At 56.8% G+C, this 22,161-nt stretch overlaps 1 protein-coding gene across 2 annotated transcripts; it reads left to right on the plus strand.

The window, feature by feature from the left end:
• The first annotated feature begins 1,664 nt into the window (after window positions 1–1,664).
• LOC111161566 (lipase E, hormone sensitive type) lies at window positions 1,665–21,384 on the plus strand. Of its 2 annotated transcripts, none has more exons than XM_022525307.1 (10): window positions 1,665–2,568; window positions 11,139–11,674; window positions 13,767–13,857; window positions 13,963–14,108; window positions 14,318–14,503; window positions 14,701–14,995; window positions 15,743–15,970; window positions 16,192–16,368; window positions 18,499–18,917; window positions 19,180–21,384. In XM_022525307.1, exons 1-10 carry the CDS (start codon window positions 1,665–1,667, stop codon window positions 19,390–19,392), a joined length of 3,195 nt encoding a protein of 1,064 aa, XP_022381015.1. In that variant the 3' UTR covers window positions 19,393–21,384. The 2 variants fall into 2 exon arrangements, with proteins under 2 accessions (XP_022381015.1, XP_022381016.1); XM_022525308.1 differs by lacking the exon at window positions 1,665–2,568 and adding an exon at window positions 4,225–4,570.
• The last annotated feature ends 777 nt before the right edge of the window (window positions 21,385–22,161 follow it).

A 22,161-nucleotide genomic window follows, 5' to 3' on the forward strand; every position in this document is an offset into this window, starting at 1 on the left:
ATTTTCCCCAAGATTATTGCTTCCTCTAGTCCCCTCTTCTCTTGTCAGTCTTTTCCTGTGTGCCTCCTCCCTCCCTTTTCCCAGGCTTAAGCTTAATTACCTGGAAACCCTGGTTTCTTAACTGGTCCCAAATGACCTTACATATAACCAGGCAAGTAGCAAACAGAAAATAAATATTTTTAAATGTAGTAAGTCAAAATCCATTTCTTTCAGATGGGGTCTGGCAACTCATTTAATCCCCACTTTAGCCCGTTTACTGCAAACTCTACCCAGATTCTACACACACTTCCCACCACCAGCTTCATTCTTCCTCTCCACTGCCCAATTTTTTATTCTTTTACCGTTTTAACAAACCTTTTTGAGGTAAGAGCTAAGTGGAGCAAAGACAGCAGGTGTAGGAACAAATCTGACAGGATCTTACTAAAGATAATGTAGATTAAAAAAAACAAAACAAAACAACCTGGCACTCTCCCAACACATAGAATGCCTAAATACTAAAGTATTAATGATTTTTCTTATCATCATCATCATCATCAATGGTCATTGTACTCTGTGGGTTTCTAATTTAGTAGAGAAAACTTATATTCACAACCACAGTTCAAGGCTAGAGAGATGGTGTGGAAGATCTCAAATGCCATTGAAAAGGCCTTCATGCTGTAAAAATGGGAGGGTGTCATTTTTTTTTAACATGGAAATAAAATGATCAAAACAATAATATAGGGCGCCTGGGTGGCTCAGTTGGTTAAGCGACTACCTTCAGCTCAGGTCATGATCTTGGAATCCTGGGATGGAGTCCTGCTTCGGGCTCCCTGCTCAGCAGGGAGTCTGCTTTTCCCTCTGACCCCCTCCCCTCTCATGCTCTCTCTCTCTCAGGTAAATAAAATCTTTAAAAAAAACCCCCACAGTATATAAGGACATTAAACTGGCAGCCATTTGAAAGAATGAATAAAGAAGAAAAGACTATCACAGCAGTATAAAGACTACCTCCTCTCGGAGTGCCTCGGTGGCTCAGTGGGTTGAAGCCTCTGCCTTCGGCTCAGGTCGTGGTCTCAGGGTCCTGGGATCAGGCCCCGCGTCGGGCTCTCTGCTCGGCGGGGAGCCTGTTTCCCCTTCTCTCTCTGCCTGCCTCTCTGCCTACTTGTGATCTCTCTCTGTCAAAATAAAAAAAAAAAAAAAAAAAAAAAAAAAGACTGCCTCCTCTCTAACCCTTTCCTGAAAGGTCAGAAGGGGAGGGGGGGGAAATAAAAGGACACTCGTCCAGAATCTGGCTTCTGTCATCCCAGATGAAACAAAGGACTAAATTAGGATGCTTGCTTTAAGAGTAAAAAAACACTTAAACTGAGTGGTAAGTGGGGTGGGGTCCTATTTATGACACAAGAGGGCAAGCCCCTCCCCTCTGGTAGGAGAGTACTAGCCATACAGCCTCCTCCTGCTCCTAATCCCTCCTCCCACAGCAGGAGGCACAGAAGTCCATCACTTGGTACAGGAGTGGAGGTCAGCAGCGCCACTTGCCAACTGCCTTAGAACGGAAGAACCAGGGATGCCAAGATGAAGGAGTGGAATCCAAAGGGAGGTGCCATCACGAGAAATCAATGAGAGATCTGTGACAAAGGAGGTCTTGGGGGCCCAGAAGGATGAAATCTGGGAAAGCAACACCTCCCAAGATGGAAGTAACAACAATGGAACCACATTCTAAGTCAGTATCTAGGCATGACTTAGAACCTAAGCCACCCCAGACACCTATCACCCAGCCAGAGCCTGGGCCAAAAGTGACAGCCACAACCCAGCCAGCATCTAAGACTCATCAGGGACCCAATACTCAACAGGAACCGGCTCCCCAGCAAAGACCTCTCACTCAGCAGAATCCCCTTGCCCAACATGAAGCTGAATCCCAGCAGAAACCTAGCATCCAACAAAATTCAGCTCTGCAGGAGGAACTTCTTGCCCTGCAGGAGCCTGCACCACAGCAATCACCTCCCATGCACCGGGTGTCCTCCTCTCAACAGGAAGTTACCTCACAACAGGGACCTGGGCCAGGAAAAGAATCTGAAACTCAACAGGAGCCAGAACTGAGAGAGGCACAGGTTGGCCAGCCAGGATCCAGTCCAATGAAGCAACCTCCAGCTCATCGAGAAGCTGGATCAACACCTCCAGCTCAGCCTAGACCTAGACCCGAAAATGGATCACCTGACCAGAGTGAATCTACATCCCAAGAGAGACTGAGACAATCAGACCCTATAGCCCAGCAAAGAGCTCCAGCCCGAGGAGTGAAATCCCAGCTGAGATCTTCCACCGAGTGGGGATTTCTATCAAAACTACACCAAATTTCCATGCAGCGACCAGCCTCAGAGTGGAGGACGTTTTACGAGTGGGTCACAGATTCTGACTCAGAACCAGATGTGGGATCTCCATTAAAGAGCAATTCATCACCCAAGAGGGGTGGAACAGTGGCCAAGGGAAAGAAGCTGGCCTTCAAGGGGAAACATGAAGGGGCATCAGGGCATGGGGGGACATCAGCACATGGGAAGAGAACTGGCAGCCAGACTCACAGATACTACAGGGACGCAGGTGAGTTTGAGTCCAGAGGAACGGATCCTCCCAGAGACCATCAAGAGGAGCTGAGGACCACCAGTATGTCAGGTTGGCTCTGGGAATCCCTCACCAGTCCTTGAAGACAAAGCTCAACAGTCCCATCTGATAGATGAGAAAGCTGAGGCGGGGAGACACAGAGGCCTTGCAGGAGGCAGGACAGATATTGGGAATGGCAGACCCCGGCTGTGACTTCTTCCCCACACCAGGCTGCCTCCCCACGGGGGATTTAGGGGTAATCAGACAGAAGTGGGACAGGGCTCTGACCTAGGGGCTAGAAAACAGAGTAGCTGCCACCCCGTCCCCTCCCCCGCCAGTATTTGCCCATCGGTCCCCAAACTCACAGCCTTGGGGCACCTCCTGCCTTAGGCACCAGCCACCTGGTGCTGCACGTAGACCCTTACCCTCGCGGTGCTTCCATCCCCACTGGGGGTAAAATCGGGCCTCAGGGATCCTTGAGCTTTCCAGGTCGCCCCAGGCGGGCGGGGCGGCACCTACTCCTCTGCCAGGCAGGCTCCGTGGCCTGGGGGTTGTGTTCTCAGGAAGGGTGGCGTGGAAGAGGGGCTGCGGGGTCCGCCGAAGTCTCCAGCAAGGTTGAATCCGGACAAAGGGAGAGTTACCGGGACCAGTATGCGAGGGGGCCGGGCCTGAGACTCCGCGGGCCGCCAGCGCTGCCCCCTCCTCTGATGTGCTCAGGCCCAAGGGGGTACGTGAAGTCTCATTCACGCAATAAAGGGCTGGTTGTGGAAGCAGCCTGAGGGGAGGCAAGGCAGCCCCAATCCAGAAGCTGAGGGCTCCCATATGGCCAGGTAGTCCAAGGGTCCGGCAATGGTGGCCGCGGCTCGGAGGCCGGTCTCTTCCTGAAGGGCTGGGCCATCTCTCTCACACCTGCGAAGAGAGTAACGATGTCTCTCAAGGGCAGGGCTGCGCATGTGCTTCGGGAGGGAAGGGAGGGTTTGAGGTCCGCTTTTTCCGGCGCTGAGGATGAAGAGCTCTTTCTGTAGGCTCCAGAACCCAGTGTCAGGGCACGCGCTCCACACACCAACTGGGCAGCCTCCCCGCCCCGCCCCCGGCGCCCCGTCGGCAGTTGACTGCGTGCGCATGCGTGAGCCTCGAGACTCTTCCGTCTCCCGCCTTTTCCCAGGCACGCGCCAGGCACTCCGCGGCCGCTCTCGGCGGCAGATTCGCGGCTTCGGGCTAGTGCGCAGGCGCCGAGCATTCTCCTTCACCCCGCCCTTCCATTCTCTTGGAAAGGCCGAGAAAAGAACCCCGAGAAAGAGAGCAATAGGACATATAAGGCAGGAAGAAGGCGGGGCTTCCTTTTCCAACGGCTATCAGGCAGAGCCACACCTCCAGTGCTGTCGCCCCTCCCCGGCACTGAATTGCCGGAGGACTTGGCCCACCCCGCCCCCGCCCCCCCCAGGCGGAAGCTCAGAGGCGCCCCTCTTTCCCCTTCCACCAGGCAGTCCGGGTCGCGTTCTAGGGGATCCCTACTTGGGAAGGTGAGTGGGAAAGCGAGGTTGAGAGCCAGCACTTGAGAAGAGCGAGGCTTCCCTTCTGGGGTGATCCCCGCGGGACTCCCCGCTAGTCCTGTCCGAAGGACACTTTTCGCTGCCCCGGGGCTGCATTTTTCGTTGGTCACGGGCCCTTTAAAGTGTGCGAGGAGGCGGGGCCAGGCCTTAGGCCCAGGGCGGGACCCGGCAATGGAGTGCGGCCCGGATTGCTCAGGGGGCGGGACCCAGAGAAAAGCAAGCCCAGGATTGGGTGGTATGGGGGCCCGGTGGTGGTGCGCTGCGAGGATTGGATCTCCCGGCGAGGCCCGGCGACTGGAATCAGCCCCAGCGTGGGGATCGCAGAGAATTGATGGAGTCTGACTGGGGAAGCGGGGCAGCCAGGGCCGATGGGTCCCTGGCCTCGAAGAGGGCCAAAGAGGGTTCCAAGAGTCGTAGCCGTCGGCGGTGGCGAAAAAGCAAAACCAAAGGTGAGCTTACGGGGGCCGGCTGCAGAACGGAAGGAACCCTGGACATCCTGCAGGGAACTGGGGACTGAGTGGACGGACCCACGGCCCCGAGAAGTGGGGGAGCCCGTGGGCTGGCCCAATGCCGCCCTGCGAAGGGGTGCGGGGATGATCCATTGTGAGAATGGGTGACGTGAGAGTGGAATATTACCCTCACCCTAGAGACTACCGGATGCCCCAGTAGCGACTCGGGAACACGATCCTGAATGCGAGTCTCCAAGACTAGGGTTCCCTGTCCTGCTCCGTACTCGCTGTGTGACCGTGGGGCGATCCTGGCCTCGGTCTTTCCTACCAGGGAAATGGTTCGAGAGCCGGTTTTCAGGGCCCCAGCACTCATGAGAGGATAGTGGAGAGGTTTAGAAATTGTTGCTCAAAGAGGAAGTTTAGAGGGCATTCACTGTCAGGAAAAGGTAGGAGGAAGGGGTACCCCATAGTGGGAAGTGCCCCAGGCTCAAAACAGTATGACTCAAAACAGTCCATCCTCCCACCCTTCATTCAATCCATGCCTCAGTTCCTTGTCAGCCCACCTGCTTCAGCCCAGCATCACTGGGGCCTAACTTCCTGATCTCCCCCCACTCTTTTTAAAACTAGGGGGCTCTGGGTACGCTTCAGACCACCACACCCTCCCTGGCGCAAAGAAGGGAGGGCTGTCCACTGGGTTTCCAAGGTGTCACATTATTTACAGATCTCAACAGACGGGAGAAAGACTGACAAACCAGCAGAGATGCTGCAAGCCCCAGGCAGGACCACACATTAAGTTCTTGCTAGGGATGAGTATTTGTGAAGCCAAATGAAGACCTGTGGGAAGTTCCTGTGAAGGAAAGAAACTGACGTAGCCCCCAGGCCCTAGAGACCCCAAGCCAATTGTTCTCTCTGTCTTAGGCAACATCATTAGCCAAAGACAGAACTAGAGTTGGCTACACACAGGCACACAGGCACACAAGCACACCCACACAGACAGGCAGACAGGCTCCAAGCTCAGGCTGGGACCTGAGGGCATTCACTGTCATACTACCAGACACAGCCTCATGAGCGGGACAGCATGCCCAGAGGCAGTACAGACAAAAGTTAAAAAACGTGGGTGTTCCTGGTCTGGTTCCCGAGGTTATAAGCTATGGTACACTGGGCAACAGGCTGCTTCTTTCCCTGTCTGAACTTTCTGAGCTCTAAAATGGGCACAATGATAGGACTCCCTGGCTCGTAGGGCTGTTGTGAGGTTTGAATGAGTGTAGCACATTAGACACAAGCACACAGCACGACTGCCTGAGGGGCGGAGGTTATGATGACTGTTACTTCCCAGTAGGCAGTGAGTTCCCCTAAGAAGGGGCCGTGTCTGCCTTGTTTAGCCCATATTTTCATAGCCTCACATGCCAGGCACAGAGGCGCTCAGATATTTATTGGATTAGTAAGTGTATAAACTGTATGTATAAACTGTAACACCGGGATAATAATAATTGTACTGCCCTCAGGGCTATCATGAGGACTCAGAATCCTATTGGGTGGGGTGCTTTGCACAGGGCTGAGCCAGTCCTACCCACAAACCCAAGGGCCCACCCACTCCCAAAGACTCATTCCACTAAGCTCTCAGATCCACCTGTCATTTCCTGAGTTTCTGCCCTGGTGCCACGCCTCAGTAGGGTGAATCAGACCTTGCCCCAGCCCTCCAGGCTGGCTGCAGCAGTCCTAGTCATCAGTTTGATCTTGCCAGGAACCAATGACTCTAGCGTTATTATGATCACCCCATTTCCGAGATGACGACGCTGAGGCTCTGAGGGAGCAAGGTCAACTGGGCTTCCTTACCTGGCCAGTGAGGGCAGAGAGATGGCCAACCCAGCCTCCTGAGGGCAGGAGTGTGTGAACTCAAAAATTCTCTGTGCCCCCACCTTAACTGTGGATCTAGAAGGCTCCAGTTGCACAGATTCGTTCACTGAACATTAACTTGTGTCAGGCCTGGACTCTTGGTGGTGAGGACAGACTCACACTGGAGCTGGGGACACAGACGTGAATCACATAATCCCACAAATCAGTTATAATTGTAAACTGTGGCAAATATAAGAGGGAAAGTCCTAAGAAAATGAAAGAGGGAGGCTTCCCAGGAAGGTGACATTGGACCCAAGGATGAGCGAGTGTTGATGGCTGTGCAAGGGGGGCAGGGAGCCAAAGAAGACAGTGCGGGCAGAGACCTTGAGGCCCAAAGGAAGTGGCTCATTACAGCACAGAGGGAGCTCAGCAAGGGAGGGGAGGAAGAGGGGGCTGGGTGGGCAGGGAGCCCAGAGAGCACCTGGTTTGGGAGGCCATGTCCAGGATTGGGGGCCTTATCCTGAGAGCAAGGGTGGGGGTGTTGCAGGGGTAGGAGTATGTGACCGGACTGAAGTTCTAGAAAAATCCTCTGGCTGCTATGTGGAAAAGAGATTGAAGGGGGCAAAATCAGAGACACAAAAACTTAATACAATCATCTAGATGAGGGGTCAGTAGAAGTGGGAGAAGGGCCAGATTCCAGAGGCTTCTGTGGAGGCAGAGTGGGCAGAACTTTGTGATGCATTGGCTGGGAGTGGGAAGTGGCCACACACACACACACACACACACACACACACACACGGATGCACACAGATATGAGCATACATGTCCATAAACACACAGACACATGTCTGTGCAATCTCACAGGCCAAAAAGAACACAGACACAGATACACTCACAGGGGCCACAACACATACATACACACAGGCCCTAGACATACAGAAAAACATACAAATGCACAGACTGGGAAAAAATGTCACCTACCCACAAACACAGGCCAGGTGAACATGAGGCATGACATGTTCCCACATACATACATACATCATGGGTGAGCCTCCAAGACACTCATACCTGACCACCCAGAAAGCAGCCAGCTGAGACGTGATGGAGAGGAGACACACATACACACAGCAGAAACACTGCAGAGACCCCCTGAGCTGCCCTCCTCTGCCCTGTGACCATGGGCGGTCCTGTCCTCCTCTGCATCTCACTTGACTCTGCTGCCAGAAGGGGCGAGGACAGTCCCAGCCCCTGGGCTGCGGCGAGCACGAGACAAGTTACCGTGCCTGGCTCACAGGGTTGTCAGAATAGTGTTTGCCCTTTGAGGCAGACACACTCAGGGAGCAGGCTACCCTCGCTGCCCCCCACCTAGCTTCTGCCCTGCAGGGCTCTCCCCTTCAGAAGCCCTCGCCCCTCCCAGGCCTCAGAGCTGGCCCTTCCTCCTCCATCCTCGCTGAGCTGCCTTCCCTTCTCACCCTTGCTCAGTCCCCAGGGCCCAGAATCCAGGCTGGCTCCAGCTGTCCTGTGGCTCTTTAGGGCAAAGGGCTGGCACGAGGCGGCAGGACCCCTAGGTCCCACCTCTACCCCAGTTGTTGCCCACGGGCCTTGGGCGCCTGCCTCTGCCCCAGTGCCCTCTGCCTGAGATTCTTGGCAAGTTTCTGGCAACCTCAATATCCCTTCCTCCCTGTTCCACCCAGCTCAGTCCCTGGGGAGCTGCCTAGAACAGGGCGAAGGGCAGGGCCTTGGAATCATGAAGGCCTGGGATTCAGCCTCTTCCTCGCCACTGCTCATCCTGGCCCTTCCAGGCTCACCTGGTCACCAACCTCAGCACTGTCTCCAGAGGCCCCTATCTGTTCGTCTGGTTGTCTGTCCTGGGGAGGGGTGGTCCTCTCCCAAGCTCCCATTCACCTGCTTCTCCCCCACTCTGACTCTTCACGCTTTCTCTCCGTCTCCTTGGATATTTGCTGAGTAACTACTATGTGCCAGACCCCATGATGAGCCCTGAGGCCACCCCCTGCCCTAGGGGGCATGATAATCCAAAAGAAAAGAAATGGGGGCACCTTGGCGGTGTGGTCTGTTAAGGATCTGACTCATGGTTTTGGCTCAGGTCCAGATCTCGGGGTCATGAGATCAAGGCCTGCATCCCGGCTCCCCATTCAGCGGGGAGTCTGATGGAGTCTGATGGAGGATCTCCCTCCCTCTCCCTCTGCCCCTCCTGCTGTGTGCTCTCTCTCTCTCTCTCTCCAGCAAATAAATAAATAAATCTTAAAAAGAAAAAAAAAAAGAGAGAGAGAGAGAGAAGAGAAACAGAGGATTCACCTACAGCCAAGCAGAGGACCTCAGGGCCTCCCATTTGTGCAGACCCCTTCCAAAACCCTGTCCCTGAATTTGTATTTGTGATTTTACACCTTTTTTTTCCCTAAAGAGCTTTACTTTTATACATACCAACTTCATAGCTCCACAAAGTCTGGGTCTGTCCCGGGGAGGGGGGGAGACAAACAACAAACATGTAAATGAACGGGTCTAATTGCAAGTGTATGAAATTCTAGGAAGAAATGCAAGTATGATGGCAGAGAGTAGTGATAGGGGTGTGTGTCTTAGGTGGGGAGGGGTAGTTAGAGAGGGCCTGTGTGCGGAGGGGACAAGCCAGGCCTGAAGGGTAAGAAAGAGCTGGCCAGGTAAGGAGTACACGGAATCACATCAGTAAGGTGTTTATTGGAGCCTCAGTTTCCCATATGTGAGGTGGGGATGACAGTCACAGCAGGATGGCCTGTGAAGGGTAAGTGGCACGTGCCCAGTATGGGAACACCACACCGTAGGACGCGTGGCTCAGAACCCCTAGCTGAGCTTGGCACCACACTTAATTGGCTTTTGTGCTCTTGGGAGGGACAGGCAGGGCTGGCTCTCCCTGCCTACCACCACCAACAGCTGGGGCCGGCTGTGCCAGGGCCAGCGTAGGGGACGGGACAGGAGCTGAGATCACTGGGCCTTTGCTCCCTGAAATCCACCCTGGGGAGAGGGAGGGCAGCTGGGCTGGGCGAAAAGAGACAGTTTGTTCAGAACAGAGGCTAAGATTCCTGGCTCCTAAGAGAGAAGAGGGTTGGCAGGCTAGATACCTGTTTCTAATTGTTGAGGGGGTTGAGTGTCTGGATGTCTGGATCCAAGGGAGGAAGGGGCTGGGGCCTGGACTCCTGGGTTCTAAGGCAGAGGAGCCTGGGACAAGGACTCCCATTTGAGTGGAGGCCTGGGAACTGGCAGAGGGGGAGGGGAGCTGGGCTCCCTGCTGTGTTTCTAGCACATGGTTTCCCTGTCTTTTCTGGGTGGGAGGTGGAGCCAGTGGCCACACCCTGGGCAGGCTCTGCTCCTCCCCGCTGGTTTATCGCCCCAGGCTTCTGCTGGCACCCGCCACTCTCAGCCCTAGCCCAGCCTGCAGCTCAGCCTGGGGGAGCTCAGAAGAGGTCTGGGAGGGGTGAGTGCACTGTCTGCTGAGAGACAGGGGTGGTGGAGCTTTAAAACCCCAGGGGCTGCATGGGAGGGGAGACACCTTCTTGGGGATGAAGCAGCAGCCAGGCAGGGTCCTGAGTGGGCTTCAGGAGGGAAGAGTCCCCGGAGCAAAGGGCACCATCTCCACCAAGGGAGTCAACGGCAGCTTGCCCAGGGCCTGGGTGACAGTACAGGGACCCCAGAGGGAAGATCACCAGGGACCCTGAAGTATGGGGAGTTGGGCCTAGGCCAGGGCAAGTTTTTGAGGGCCATAGTCAGAGGTCCAGCTTCCAGAACCCTGGGAGGGGGACCAGCAGAAGTAAGGGCTCTGGACCCAGAGATCAGGGTTTGAATCCCATGCTGCCACTATCAATGCAAGCTTCAGCTCCTTACTGAACACCTCTGAGCCTCAGTTTCTCCTGTAAAATGGGGATGCTACCCGTAACAGTTGAAACAAGAATGGAGGCAGTCTGGTTCTCAGGGTGAGCAAGCACTAATGGAACAAACACACGGAAAGTTCTTAGTGCAGGTCTGGCACAGAGGGAGCTCAAGGTTAATGGCAGAGATGAAGGCGGCTGTTCCAAGCAGGGGAATGGGGCTGGCCTGTGCGATCTAAGCCAAGTGGAGAGGCCCAAAGACTGGGGGACCCAGCTGGGGAGCAGTGGGACCGACCGACCTGTGGGGATCCTTTTCCACAGAGGAAAAGGGAGGCAGCTAGAGCTTGGAGGAGGTTCCACAGCCAGATTCAAGGGACCAGGAGGGGACAGGATTGACTCCTCTGTTTTAAGTAAGGCTAGGATTATGAAATGGGTTCAGGAAGAGAATTAGGCTTGAGACAGGGTCTGGGGACATCACCAGGTAGATGGGAATGGATGGGTTGAGAGCTGAGCTCTCCCAAATTCTGGTGGAGGGGACGGGCCTGTGGGTGGCACCTGGGGCCTGAGAGAGGGGGGACCTAGTTAGGCTCCACACCTCTCAGAGAACCTCAGAGTCCTGGCCCCCAGCAGAGCAAGCACCTGAATTCTTGGGTCCCTGGAAGGAAGCAGAGGGGTGGGTAGACTCTGGGGTTGTAGGAGAGATGTGGAGCTAGGAAACCAAGAAGAGCCCCACATAGGAGATAGCAGGGAGAAAGGGGGTCTAGGGTCCGGACTCTTGGGAAGGAAGGGGATGGGACTCAAAAGGAAGGGGATGGGACATTAGACTGAACCCTTGGCCCTAGCCTGCCTAACAGAGGCTCCCCGCTGGCCCGCAGCCTCGTGGCTCACACACAGCATGGACCTGCGCACGATGACCCAGTCGCTGGTGACTCTGGCGGAGGACAACATGGCCTATTTCTCGAGCCAGGGCCCCGGGGAAACGGCACGGCGGCTGTCGGGAGTCTTCGCAGGGATTCGGGAGCAGGCGCTGGGGCTAGAGCCGGCCCTGGGCCGCCTGCTGAGCGTGGCACACCTCTTTGACCTGGACGCAGAGACACCGGCCAACGGGTACCGCAGCCTGGTGCACACGGCCCGCTGCTGCCTGGCACACCTGCTGCACAAGTCCCGCTACGTGGCCTCCAACCGCCGCAGCATCTTCTTCCGCACCAGCCACAACCTGGCAGAGCTCGAGGCCTATCTGGTTGCCCTCACCCAGCTCCGGGCCCTAGCCTACTATGCCCAGCGCCTGCTGGCCACTAACCGGCCCGGGGGGCTCTTCTTTGAGGGTGATGAGGGGCTCATTGCTGAGTTCCTGCGTGAGTATGTCACTCTGCATAAGGGCTGCTTCTACGGCCGCTGTCTGGGCTTCCAGGTGAGCTCCCCCCGCCACAGCCCTGCTCCCCTGGACCCACAGTGAAGGTGCCTGGTGGGCCCCCACCTGGCCCCACAGCGTGGTACAATTGCCACAGTGGTCAGTTTGCCTGGACTCCCGGGATGGTAGACCCGGAAAGGGGAAGCCATCTAGGGCTCAGGCAGCTGCACAGGACAGGGGGATGGGGGGGGGGTCTCAAACTTGTGGCACCTGGGTCGATTCCACCGAGTAGTAAGAAATCGTCAACTCGCATAGCTATTTGTGCCAGGATCCCCATGGCTTTCTATTATCCTATGCTCAGAGATCTGTCCAGTCTTTGTGGTGACCTGTCTGGCCCCTGAAATCATGAGACCCCTCAGAAGGGTGCTTAGTATTGTTCTCAAAGGCCTCTTCAAAAGCACATACCCCATTTAGTTGCCCCCTCTGGGGGGGGGGGCATGTGCAGGAGGGAGGGGGCTAGCTCCATTTTTCAGAGGCTCAAGGCCACAGGACCCCAGGTCAGCCTGGGCTGTTGACTCAGGATTTTCCAGCCATGGGGAAGGCCAAGGGGCACTTCCGAGTTGGTGACTACGAGGGGGACCTGGTGGTGGCCCCAACCCAGCCACTCCCACGGGGGTACTGCTCACCTTAGCACTGAAAGGAAGGCAGCCTTGGAGCCTTTGGACTCCGAGCAAAAGTTGTCTGGGGACTCAGAATTGGGGTGGGGGACGGGGTCCTGGGGCCTCAGAGCAGAGGTCCAACGTACTCCTATGAGGTCAGTGCTGGGTGCCCCAGGCCCCAGGCACATCAGGGAAGCCCCCCGCAGGAGCATCTGAAGCTGTGTGACTCTGCAGCCCCTCAGATTCTCTCTGGGTCCCCCCAATCCCCCAGCCCAGGTGGGCTTGGCAGTCTCTCAGCGTTCTTTCCCGATTCCCCACAGAGCAGCCTGTCCTCACCAATCCAGCCTGGATGTTCCTGGGAACTTCCCTTCACCTAAGCTGACCCCCAGCAAATATTGATCAGTCCAGCTGGGCCAGCTGGCTCCTCCCTGTGTCCTGGCCACGACCTTGGAGTCACAGGAGAGTGATCCTGGGGCCACCCAAGCCAGCATTCCAGGCAAAATGGCCAGGCACCGCTGTGCTCTCTGGCCCACTGGGCCCCTGGCCAGGGGCAAGGTCATGCCTGACAGCTCTTCTCTGAGGGCCCAGCAGCTATGCTACAGAACTGGCTATGCCCTGTAAAATGTCAGCCCCCACAGGGCAGAAGCCTCCGGGGTGTGACGCTAGCTCAGCACCTCCTGCTGCCCACCACCCAGCCCCCACCCAAAGCCTAGTGCCTAGCTTGAAGTAGGATGTAGGCCTGTATTTGTTGAATGAACAAAAGAACCCTGCTGGTCCCATGCCCAGCTTCCTATGGCTTTTTTCCTCTGATCTTGTCTCCCCATTGTCTTTTCTTAGCTGCCTGCCTCCTCCCTCAGATGCATCTCCCCATTTGGCTGTCTTTCTGCTGCAAGATCTCTGGCCCTGTCTCTGACCATCTCCTGTCTGTCTTCCTGCCACCCAGGAACTGGTCCCCATCCATGCGCCTGGCTTCATCTCTGTCCTCGCTGACTTTCAGGAAATCCCTGCATCACCTTACTCCCAGCCCTCTATGGCTCCACCCACATCTGGAATACACCCACATTCCTCCATGAGCCCCCTCTTCTCTGACCTTGGCCGCTGCCCCTCTCCCCTTGTTCACTCTGCTCCAGCTACACAGGTTACCCCCACCAAGCACAGGCTGCCTCAGAGCCTTTGCACTTGCTGTGTCCTCTGCATGGGCCAGCCTTCCTTTGCTTCGTCTGGATCCCTCCTCCAGCACCCTCTGGATACCCATCTAAGTAGCCTGACCCCTAGTCGTCAGTCTGTGTCCCCTCCACCTACTGGTTTTTCAAAGCATTCCTTGACATTGGACATGAGCCTTTGTTTGCTTCCTGTTGCCTAGAGCAATGTGAGTAGGAGCTCACTAAATGTTTGCTGAATGACCACGCCTCCCCCCAAACCACATCTCAGCCCCTCACTCCTGCCTCCAGTCCCTCCTGGGCAGCAGGTGACCCAGCAGCATCTCTCCACAGTTCACGCCGGCTATCCGGCCATTTCTGCAGACCATCTCCATTGGGCTGGTGTCCTTCGGGGAGCACTATAAGCGCAATGAAACAGGCCTTGGTGAGTTCCGGCCAGACCCTGCCTACAGCCCCACCTCCCTTCCTGTCCCTTCTCCTCCTTCCATCTCCCCCTACTGGAGTCCCTGATACCCCTCCTGACCCCCAGGTGTGACTGCCAGCTCCTTCTTCACCAGCGGCCGCTTTGCCATCGACCCAGAGCTGCGTGGGGCTGAGTTTGAGCGGATCATACAGAACCTAGATGTGCACTTCTGGAAAGCCTTCTGGAATATCACTGAGATTGAGGTGCTATCGGTGAGCAGGGGGCCTGATGAAGACCCCATGGGTGTTACAAGATGGGCACACTGGGGCCCAGAGACCCATCCCAGGCCACGTCAGGCCTCGGTGAGGCTCCGGGCTCGGGGACAGTGCGTGACGGAAAAGATGAGGGTGGGGATCGGAGAGGAGACATGAGGGGCTGCAAGCAGCTTGTCCCCAGTGCCCCTCCTGTCCCCTCCCACCAGTCTCTAGCGAACATGACATCAGCTACTGTGAGGGTAAGCCGCCTCCTCAGTCTGCCACCAGAGGCCTTTGAAATGCCGCTGATTGCTGACCCCAAGTTCACGGTCACCATCTCGCCCCCGCTGGCCCACTCGGGCCCCGGGCCGGTCCTCGTCAGGCTCATCTCCTATGACCTGCGTGAAGGACAGGTAGGAGATAATAGCCAAGGAGCACCGACAGCCCCCTTCCCCAGAGGCCCTCCCACCTCCCACTTCTTACACCTGCTCCCTATGCCCATCCTGTGTCTCTGAGCTCATCCCTTTGGTGGGATGAGGCCCGGGCAGGCTGCCCCAGCCTCACCCACATCATCCTCCCTCATCCCCTCGCCCTCCTACCCCCTGCCCAGGACAGCAAGGAGCTCAGCAACCTGGTGAAGTCCGAAGGGCCCTGGAGCCTGGAGCTGCGGCCATGCCCCCAGCAGGCACCCCGTGCACAGTCCCTGGTGGTGCACATCCACGGCGGTGGCTTCGTGGCCCAGACCTCCAAATCCCATGAACCCTACCTCAAGAGCTGGGCCCAGGAGCTGGGCGTTCCCATCCTCTCCATCGACTACTCCCTGGCCCCCGAGGCCCCCTTCCCCCGGGCGCTGGAGGAGTGCTTCTACGCTTACTGCTGGGCTGTCAAACACTGTGCCCTCCTCGGTGAGCCCCCGCCCCTCGATGTCACCCACTCCCTGGTCCTGCCACCACCCTCTACTGTGCGGGGAGAGAGCCATTTACCTGCTCAGGCCTCAGTTTTGCATCTGCTGCCTCCCCTCCCATCTCCTCCCACCCAGCTCTCTGCCACCTGTTCACCCCCTCCTGCCCCACTGCTCCCCGCTCTCCCCATCTAAGCCCTGATACCCCACCTGCCCACCTCTCCATGCCCTCGGACCTTTTCTTTCCTCCTCCTGTCTCTCCACCCGCCTGCCCTGCACGCCCAGCTCCCTGGCCCTCGCTCCAGCCCATTCTTCCAGCTCCTCTGACCTCCTGCTTCTGACATCTCCAGAGGCCCAGGACAAGGCAGGGGTGTGCCCCAGGGCACAGGGATGTGGCTCTTTTGTATGGTCAGCTGAACCCTGCCCTTCCATCTCCAGGCCTCCACTGCCCCTCCTTCCCGAAATGGGCCCTGGTCTCTCTATTCCCACCACCTGTCCCCCTTGCTTCTGACCTCCAGCCTCTCAAGCTCCCCAGAGCCTCATGATCTCCACATCATCAAGTCTCCCTGATTCCCCGACCGCTGTCCCCCAAACCGCTCCCTCAGTTTACCAATCTCTAAAATCGCAGTTGGCTAGACCTTGGGGTTGGAGCCCCCATACCCTACCTCTGAGAGTCCAGTGCTCCCAGCTCAGAGCTTGAGTTCCTCTCTGCCAAGCTAACCAAGCCCTCTCCAACCCCCCTCCAACCCAGGCTCAACAGGGGAACGGATATGCCTCGCAGGGGACAGCGCAGGTGGGAACCTCTGCTTCACTGTGTCCCTCCGGGCAGCAGCCTACGGGGTACGGGTGCCGGATGGCATCATGGCAGCTTACCCGGCCACGATGCTACAATCCACTGCCTCTCCCTCCCGCCTTCTGAGCCTCATGGACCCCCTGCTGCCCCTCAGTGTGCTCACCAAGTGTGTCAGCGCCTATGCTGGTAAGGCCACCACACACACAGCTGGGAGCCTGGGGAGGGCTTGGACGCCGGAGTCCTACAGGGACGGGGGTCAGCGCCCAGTCTCCCAGGGCTCGGGAAAGGAAATCAGAGACTCCTGGTCCCCACTGAAGCCATCAGATATTCTTGGGTCCCCAGGGGCACAGAGGCTTGACGTTGCGAGTGCTGAGACTGGGCCTCAGCCCTCTGCACACACTCCACAGGTGGAGAGACAGAGGACCCCTCCGACTCGGACCAGAAGGCACTGGGCATGTTGGGGCTGGTGCGACGGGACACAGCCCTGCTTTTCCGGGACCTTCGCATGGGCGCCTCCTCATGGCTCCACTCTTTCCTGGACTTGAGTGGGAACAAGTCCCACAGGAACTCAGTGTCCACAGCAGGTGAGTGAAGCCCTCCCCTCACGCACCCATTCGAGGTGGAGAGCCCAGTCCACCGGAAGTCCTGGGGGGAGGTGAGGGGCTGTGTCCTGGGGTGCTCAGGAAAGCAGAGATCACCTTCTGGCTCTAACCTCATATTTATCCCTGGGGACTACCGCACAGCCTTGATTTTCCACGACGCTCCACATCCTGGAATTTCCAGGACTTCCAGTCCACCAGGTCATCTCAGAACTTCCAGGAACTATAAGAGTTAGCCTTCCAAAAGTTGTTACGTGTGCTGATTTTCAATCCTGAGAATGCCACTCAAATCTCTTGGGCCCTCAGAGAGGAGTCCAACCCTCCTAGATTCTTCCCAGACTTTTAATAGAGACACATGGGGGTAATACCCCACTCCAGGGGCTGGCCTATGAGCCTAGGGGCAAGGAGATCAGCAGACTGCACAGACCTCAGTCAGTGGAAGAGATTCCTAGCCTCAGGGCGGGTGGCAGGATCCTCATGCATCCAAAAATCACTAACATCCAGGGATCTATTTTTTTCCCACCATTTTTTTTTTTAACATTTTAATGATCTTAAAGACAGTCAACTCATTTTCTATCTCCAGCACACCAAAGTACTTTTTGAATAATAGCGCGTGAATTCCTATTCAGAAAATTATTCCAATCGAATGTGTCCTACTTAAGATTTAAAAAAAAGATTTATTTATTTATTTTACAGAGAGAGAGAGAGAGAGAGAGAGAATAAGCTGGGGGAGTGGGAGAGGGAGAAGCAGGTTTCCTGACGAGCAGGGAGCCTGATGCGAGTCCCCTGGGATCATGACCTGAGCCAAAGGCAGGCGCTTAATGACTGAGCCATCCAGGTGCCCCTACTTTAACTTTTTAAATCTTAGGATATTCAAATGAATGCAAATACACACAAAAACAATTAAAAGGGATTTGAACCATGGATCATTGAGCACTGGGGCTTTCCCTAAAGGTCAGAGGTGGCAAGTACAGCCCCTAGAGGCACACAGGCCAGTCTAGCAACCTCAGGGGGATGGGGGCCAGGGACCCAATCTAGGAGTCTTGCTTTGTTCCTCCATGAAATGAGTATGGTCGGGGGACCTGCCTCATGAGTTTGTCGTTGGGACTTCATGCAACTGTTTGTGCCGAGCACCCAGCACAAACCCGACACCAGTAGGTGTTCCTGGCAGAAGCTGGCAGCCTGACAGGCTGCGCCCCATGACTCCCATCACTGGTTCCATGCCTGTGACCCTCTGGGTCATGAAGCACTTAGGCTGTTATTCTCCTATCATCTTGCATCTTGCCTTCGAGGATTTATGTAGACAAATTAAAAAAGAAAAAGATCTGCAGAAGGCAGCGTCCTGGCCCTAGTGTTAAGCAGCACAGATCTGATCAGATCAGCCAAGGTAGGCATTCCACGCTGGCCGAAGCGCATCTCCAGCATCAGCGGGGCACTTCTTGGCTCACTCAAAGGGAAGGGATAAAACCAAAGCACACGAAGGAAATGTTGGGAACAGATCTTTGGGACTACAGGAGTGGGGCCCCTGAGAATCAGTTTCCCAAGACTCTTTGGCTCCCTGTAAACACGGCCTCCTTTCACACTGTGTGGGCCTGCTCGCTACTCCGCTGTGGATACCCTGTGTCGAGCGGCCCTCACAGGCTGGCTGGGCCTCGTGCTGGGGTTGGGAAGGCCTACTACTACTACGACTAAGACATGAGGATAGCGTATGACCTCCCAATGGGGAGCCGTGGCTCATCCCACTGAGTCCTCACCACCTCCTGTGAGGTAAGGACTGTTTTTATGCCCTCTTTGTGCAGAGGAGGAAACTGAGCACTCAGAGGTAAAGTGACTTGCATTTCACCATCCTGGTCACCACACACACATGACCTGACTCCACCCGACTCCTTCCACCTCTCCCTTGGAGTTGCAGTAGGGGGCACGTGGGGGCTCTCCACCCATCCCCAAGGACGCAGTCTGGGGGAACACGCAGCCTCCAGAGCCTGGCACGCAGCTCCTCCTCCACAGGCCGCTGTCCTCCCCCTGACCCTTCCTGCCAGCCACTCACTCACCCAGCACACAGAGCCAGGATGGTGGGTGGCCCCGGCTGGCCGCCTGACCCGGCCCCTCTTGCAGAACCCATGCAGCGCAGCCTGTCTGAGGCAGCCCTGGTCCAGCCTGAGGGCCCGCTGGGCACAGACTCCCTCAAGAGCCTGACACTACACGACCTGAGCCTCAAGGGCAGCTCTGACACGTCAGACACCCCAGAGCTGTCACTATCCGCGGAGACACTTGCCCCCCCCACGCCCTCGGACATCAACTTCTTCGTGGGCCCCGACGACGCGCCAGAAGCTAAGGCGCCGGATGAGCTGAGCACCAAGGACAGAGGCTGTAGCGCGCGCGCCGCCTTCCCGGAGGGTTTCCACCCCAGGCGCTCCAGCCATAGCACCACCCGGATGCCTCTCTGCTCCTCGCCCATCGTCAAGAACCCCTTCATGTCGCCGCTGCTGGCTTCCGACAGCATGCTACAGAGCCTGCCACCCGTGCACATTGTGGTGAGCGCCAGACTGGGATGGTGCAGGGGCAGGCGGGCGCAGGTGCGCCTGGGGAAGAGAGCCCCGGAGACGGAGCCACGGAGGGGGAGGGGGAGGGCTGTCGGGGAACCAGGGCTGCCATTTCCTCTAGGGACAGTCGGGGAAAGGGAAAGAGGCGGTGGGTCTGGGGGGTGGGGGATGCTGGGCCGAGCGAGGCTCATTCTCCCACTCCCCGGTCCCTCCCCTCTTTCCTCTGCCCCGTGCCCGCCCCGCCGTCCCGCAGGCGTGCGCGCTGGACCCCATGCTGGACGACTCGGTCATGTTCGCGCGGAGGCTGCGCGGCCTGGGCAAGCCCGTGACGCTTCGCGTGGTGGAGGACCTGCCGCACGGCTTCCTGAGCCTGGCTGCGCTGTGCCGGGAGACGCGGCAGGCGGCTGCGCAGTGCGTGGAGTGCATCCGCCTCATCCTCGCCCCGCCCGCCGCGCAGCCGGTCTGAGCTCTGGCCCCAGCCGGGAGATGGGGCTGCGGGGGGCGACACTAAAGGCCTCTTGTTCCCATCTCAGCCGGCCTCCGTGATGAATGCGCCCCGGGTTGGGTGGCGGGGCTCCCCTGAGGGGCTCCCGGCTCCCTCGGGCCGAGCGGGAGGGGCAGGCTGTGCCTTAAGGTGGGAGGACGGCCAGGGGTAGGGGTGGGGGCGGGGGCCCCAAGCCGAGACCCTGGCCTAAGGGGTGGGGGTCGCACACCAACTAGTCTCCATGGACAGCTGGAGCTGCACTCCATCATTGCCTTCTACTGCTGCTGTGACCGCCGCAGGGTGGGGGCCCGGCCCTACCTGGCAAGTCGGTTTGGTTTTATTCCTTTGTAAATAAAAGTATTTAATTAGTTTGGCCTCTTGCAAATAGGGTCGGGTGTCGCCCACCAGGGGGCAGCATCAGGCTCTGCTGCTGGGATCCGAGAAGCCTGGCGGTAGAAAGCTGGGAGTCCAGCTTCTGAATCCTGAGGAAGAAGGGGACTGCAGGCCCGGATTCTTGGGTACGGAGGGACTGGACACCCCTACTAACACACACCACCTTCAGACTTAATCCAGGTGGTGTGCCGGAGGGCTCTGGGTTCTCAGCTACTCCCCTTTGCAGACCCAGCCCCCGCACCCACCCAGAAAAGAAAACCCATACTTCCTAGAGAACTACAGCAAACTTAACAGGGAACCAGAAACAAAACTGGCCACCCCAAATACTGGAAGCCCAAGCTCTGCCCAGCTGTGACAGTCACTCAGTCCCTCAACCAAGACTCGGAGGTCTTGCCCTTTCGTAGGCCCTGGGTTTAGAGCAGAGATAATTTATCCAGGGCCTGCCCTCAAGGGACTCAGGGGGAGAGTGGACAGAGAGACCCAGACACAGGCTGTCACAGTCCCCTCAGATTCCATTAGTGGTAGTCAAGGAGGGCTTCACAGAGGAGGTGATATGAGCTTGACCTTAAAGGAGAAGTGTAAGTTCGCTAGGCAGAAGAAACATGCAAAGTTGTGAGAGCTACTGGGCAGTTATCAAAGCCTCTCCCTGGCCAGAAGGTCAGGTGCAAAATGGGAAGTAGCCTGAGGGGCCTGGAGTGGTCAGCAAGAGCAGATCCTTCTGAAGGGCTTGGAGTGCAATCTGGGCTGTAACTAGAGGGCAATGGGAGCCACAGAAGGACTCTGAGCCGGGGAGGGACAGGATCAGACCCTGAAAGGGCCTGCTGGGACATTGGGGGATGGACTGAAAGGGGCAAGTCCTGGAGGTAGAGAAGGCTGAGGACAGGGATGAGGGTAGGGAGTAGGAGTAGGAGCCATAACTGAGGTTGAAGAGGACTTACTGAGGGTAGAGCAGATGGGGGTGAAAATGGCACCCAGGCTAGCCACAGGAGCACATGGACAGTGAGGCTGTGTCTTTACTGGGAAGAGGCTCTGGTGTGTACAAGGTAGGTGACAGCATGTTTTGCACATGGAGAGATCAAAAGGTATTTGTGAGACCACCCAGGGGGACATTGAGGAGGCAGCAGGAGGCAGGAGAGCAGACTAGATGCTCACTTCTGGCTGGAGCTAGATTCTTTCCAGGAGGAGTGGACAGATGGGATGAGCAGAGGGTCAGGACAGAGAGAGTCCTGAGGGCCCCCCCCAGGAAAGGGGTGGGCAGCAAAAGGGGAGTCAGTCCTGGAGGGTTCTGAGGAGGAGCTGGAGAGAGAAGAAGCTAAGCAGGAAACAAGAGGACATAAAGCAAAGGGGATTTCAGGTGAGAGGGAGTGGTCTGGGTGAGATGAGGATGGAAATATCCCCAACCTCAGCAGGGAGCGGGTGGGTCCTTGGTGACTTGTCCAAAGCCATTGCAGGGCCAGGGATGTGGGCAGCCAGACATGGAGGGCTGAGGAGGGAGTGATTTGAGGAGGTAAGAGATTTGGCCAGGGAATACCTCAAGTCTTCAGCTATGAAAGGGGTGAGAAATAATTCAAGGGAGCTTGATGTAGTGTGTGTGTGTGTGTGTGTGTGTGTGTGTGTGTGTGTGTTTAGAGATGACAGAACATGTTTTAATGCTGCTGGGGAAGGAAGGGAGAGAGGGAGACTGAAGATGCAGAAGTACAAGAAAAGTTTCCTGAGCAGATGGGGACAGGGGGACCCTCACCACAGAGGCCCTCATTCAACCAATAAGTGACTTCGGAGTGAGGGCTGTGTGGGGGAGGGAACCATGGCCCAGAACTCTCCCTAGAGGTCCTGTTCCCTCGTTGAGCTTATAGAACCCCTTGTTCATCCCCCCCAAAACAGTCAACCAGCCACCAACCTGCTCCTATTTCCTGTCCCCATCTCAGGGACAGCTCCTGTACGCCTGTAACCCAGGCCAGAACTCTGGGTCTTGTCCTGGACAGCCCCACAGCCCATCAAGCCCCATATGCTATTGTTTCTACCTCCTGAATCCCTCTCTGCCTTATCCCTTCGGTCTCTGACCTAATCCACGCTTCATCTCCTGCCTGGGTGTCTGCCCAAGCCACCTTCTGGGCTACTGGCATCCAGTCTCGTTCCTCCAGTTCTGGCTGCAGCTCTGACCTGGTCTTCCCCTGCTCTAAACCCTTCCATGGCTCCCCACTACCACCCCGCTCCAGGACAAAGTCTGGCCTGCCAAACTGGCCTTGCCCACTTCTTCCTCTTCCAGCCTTACAGGTACCCCACTGCAAGGACCTGACTGGCCTCCTCCTTGGGCACCTACACACAGTAATATTCCCGCATGCTTTGCTTTCCCCGCTT

The sequence above is a fragment of the Enhydra lutris genome, unplaced genomic scaffold (genome assembly GCF_002288905.1).
Source record: "Enhydra lutris kenyoni isolate GAN:26980312 unplaced genomic scaffold, ASM228890v2 scaffoldscaffold85, whole genome shotgun sequence".
Taxonomy (NCBI): domain Eukaryota; kingdom Metazoa; phylum Chordata; class Mammalia; order Carnivora; family Mustelidae; genus Enhydra; species Enhydra lutris.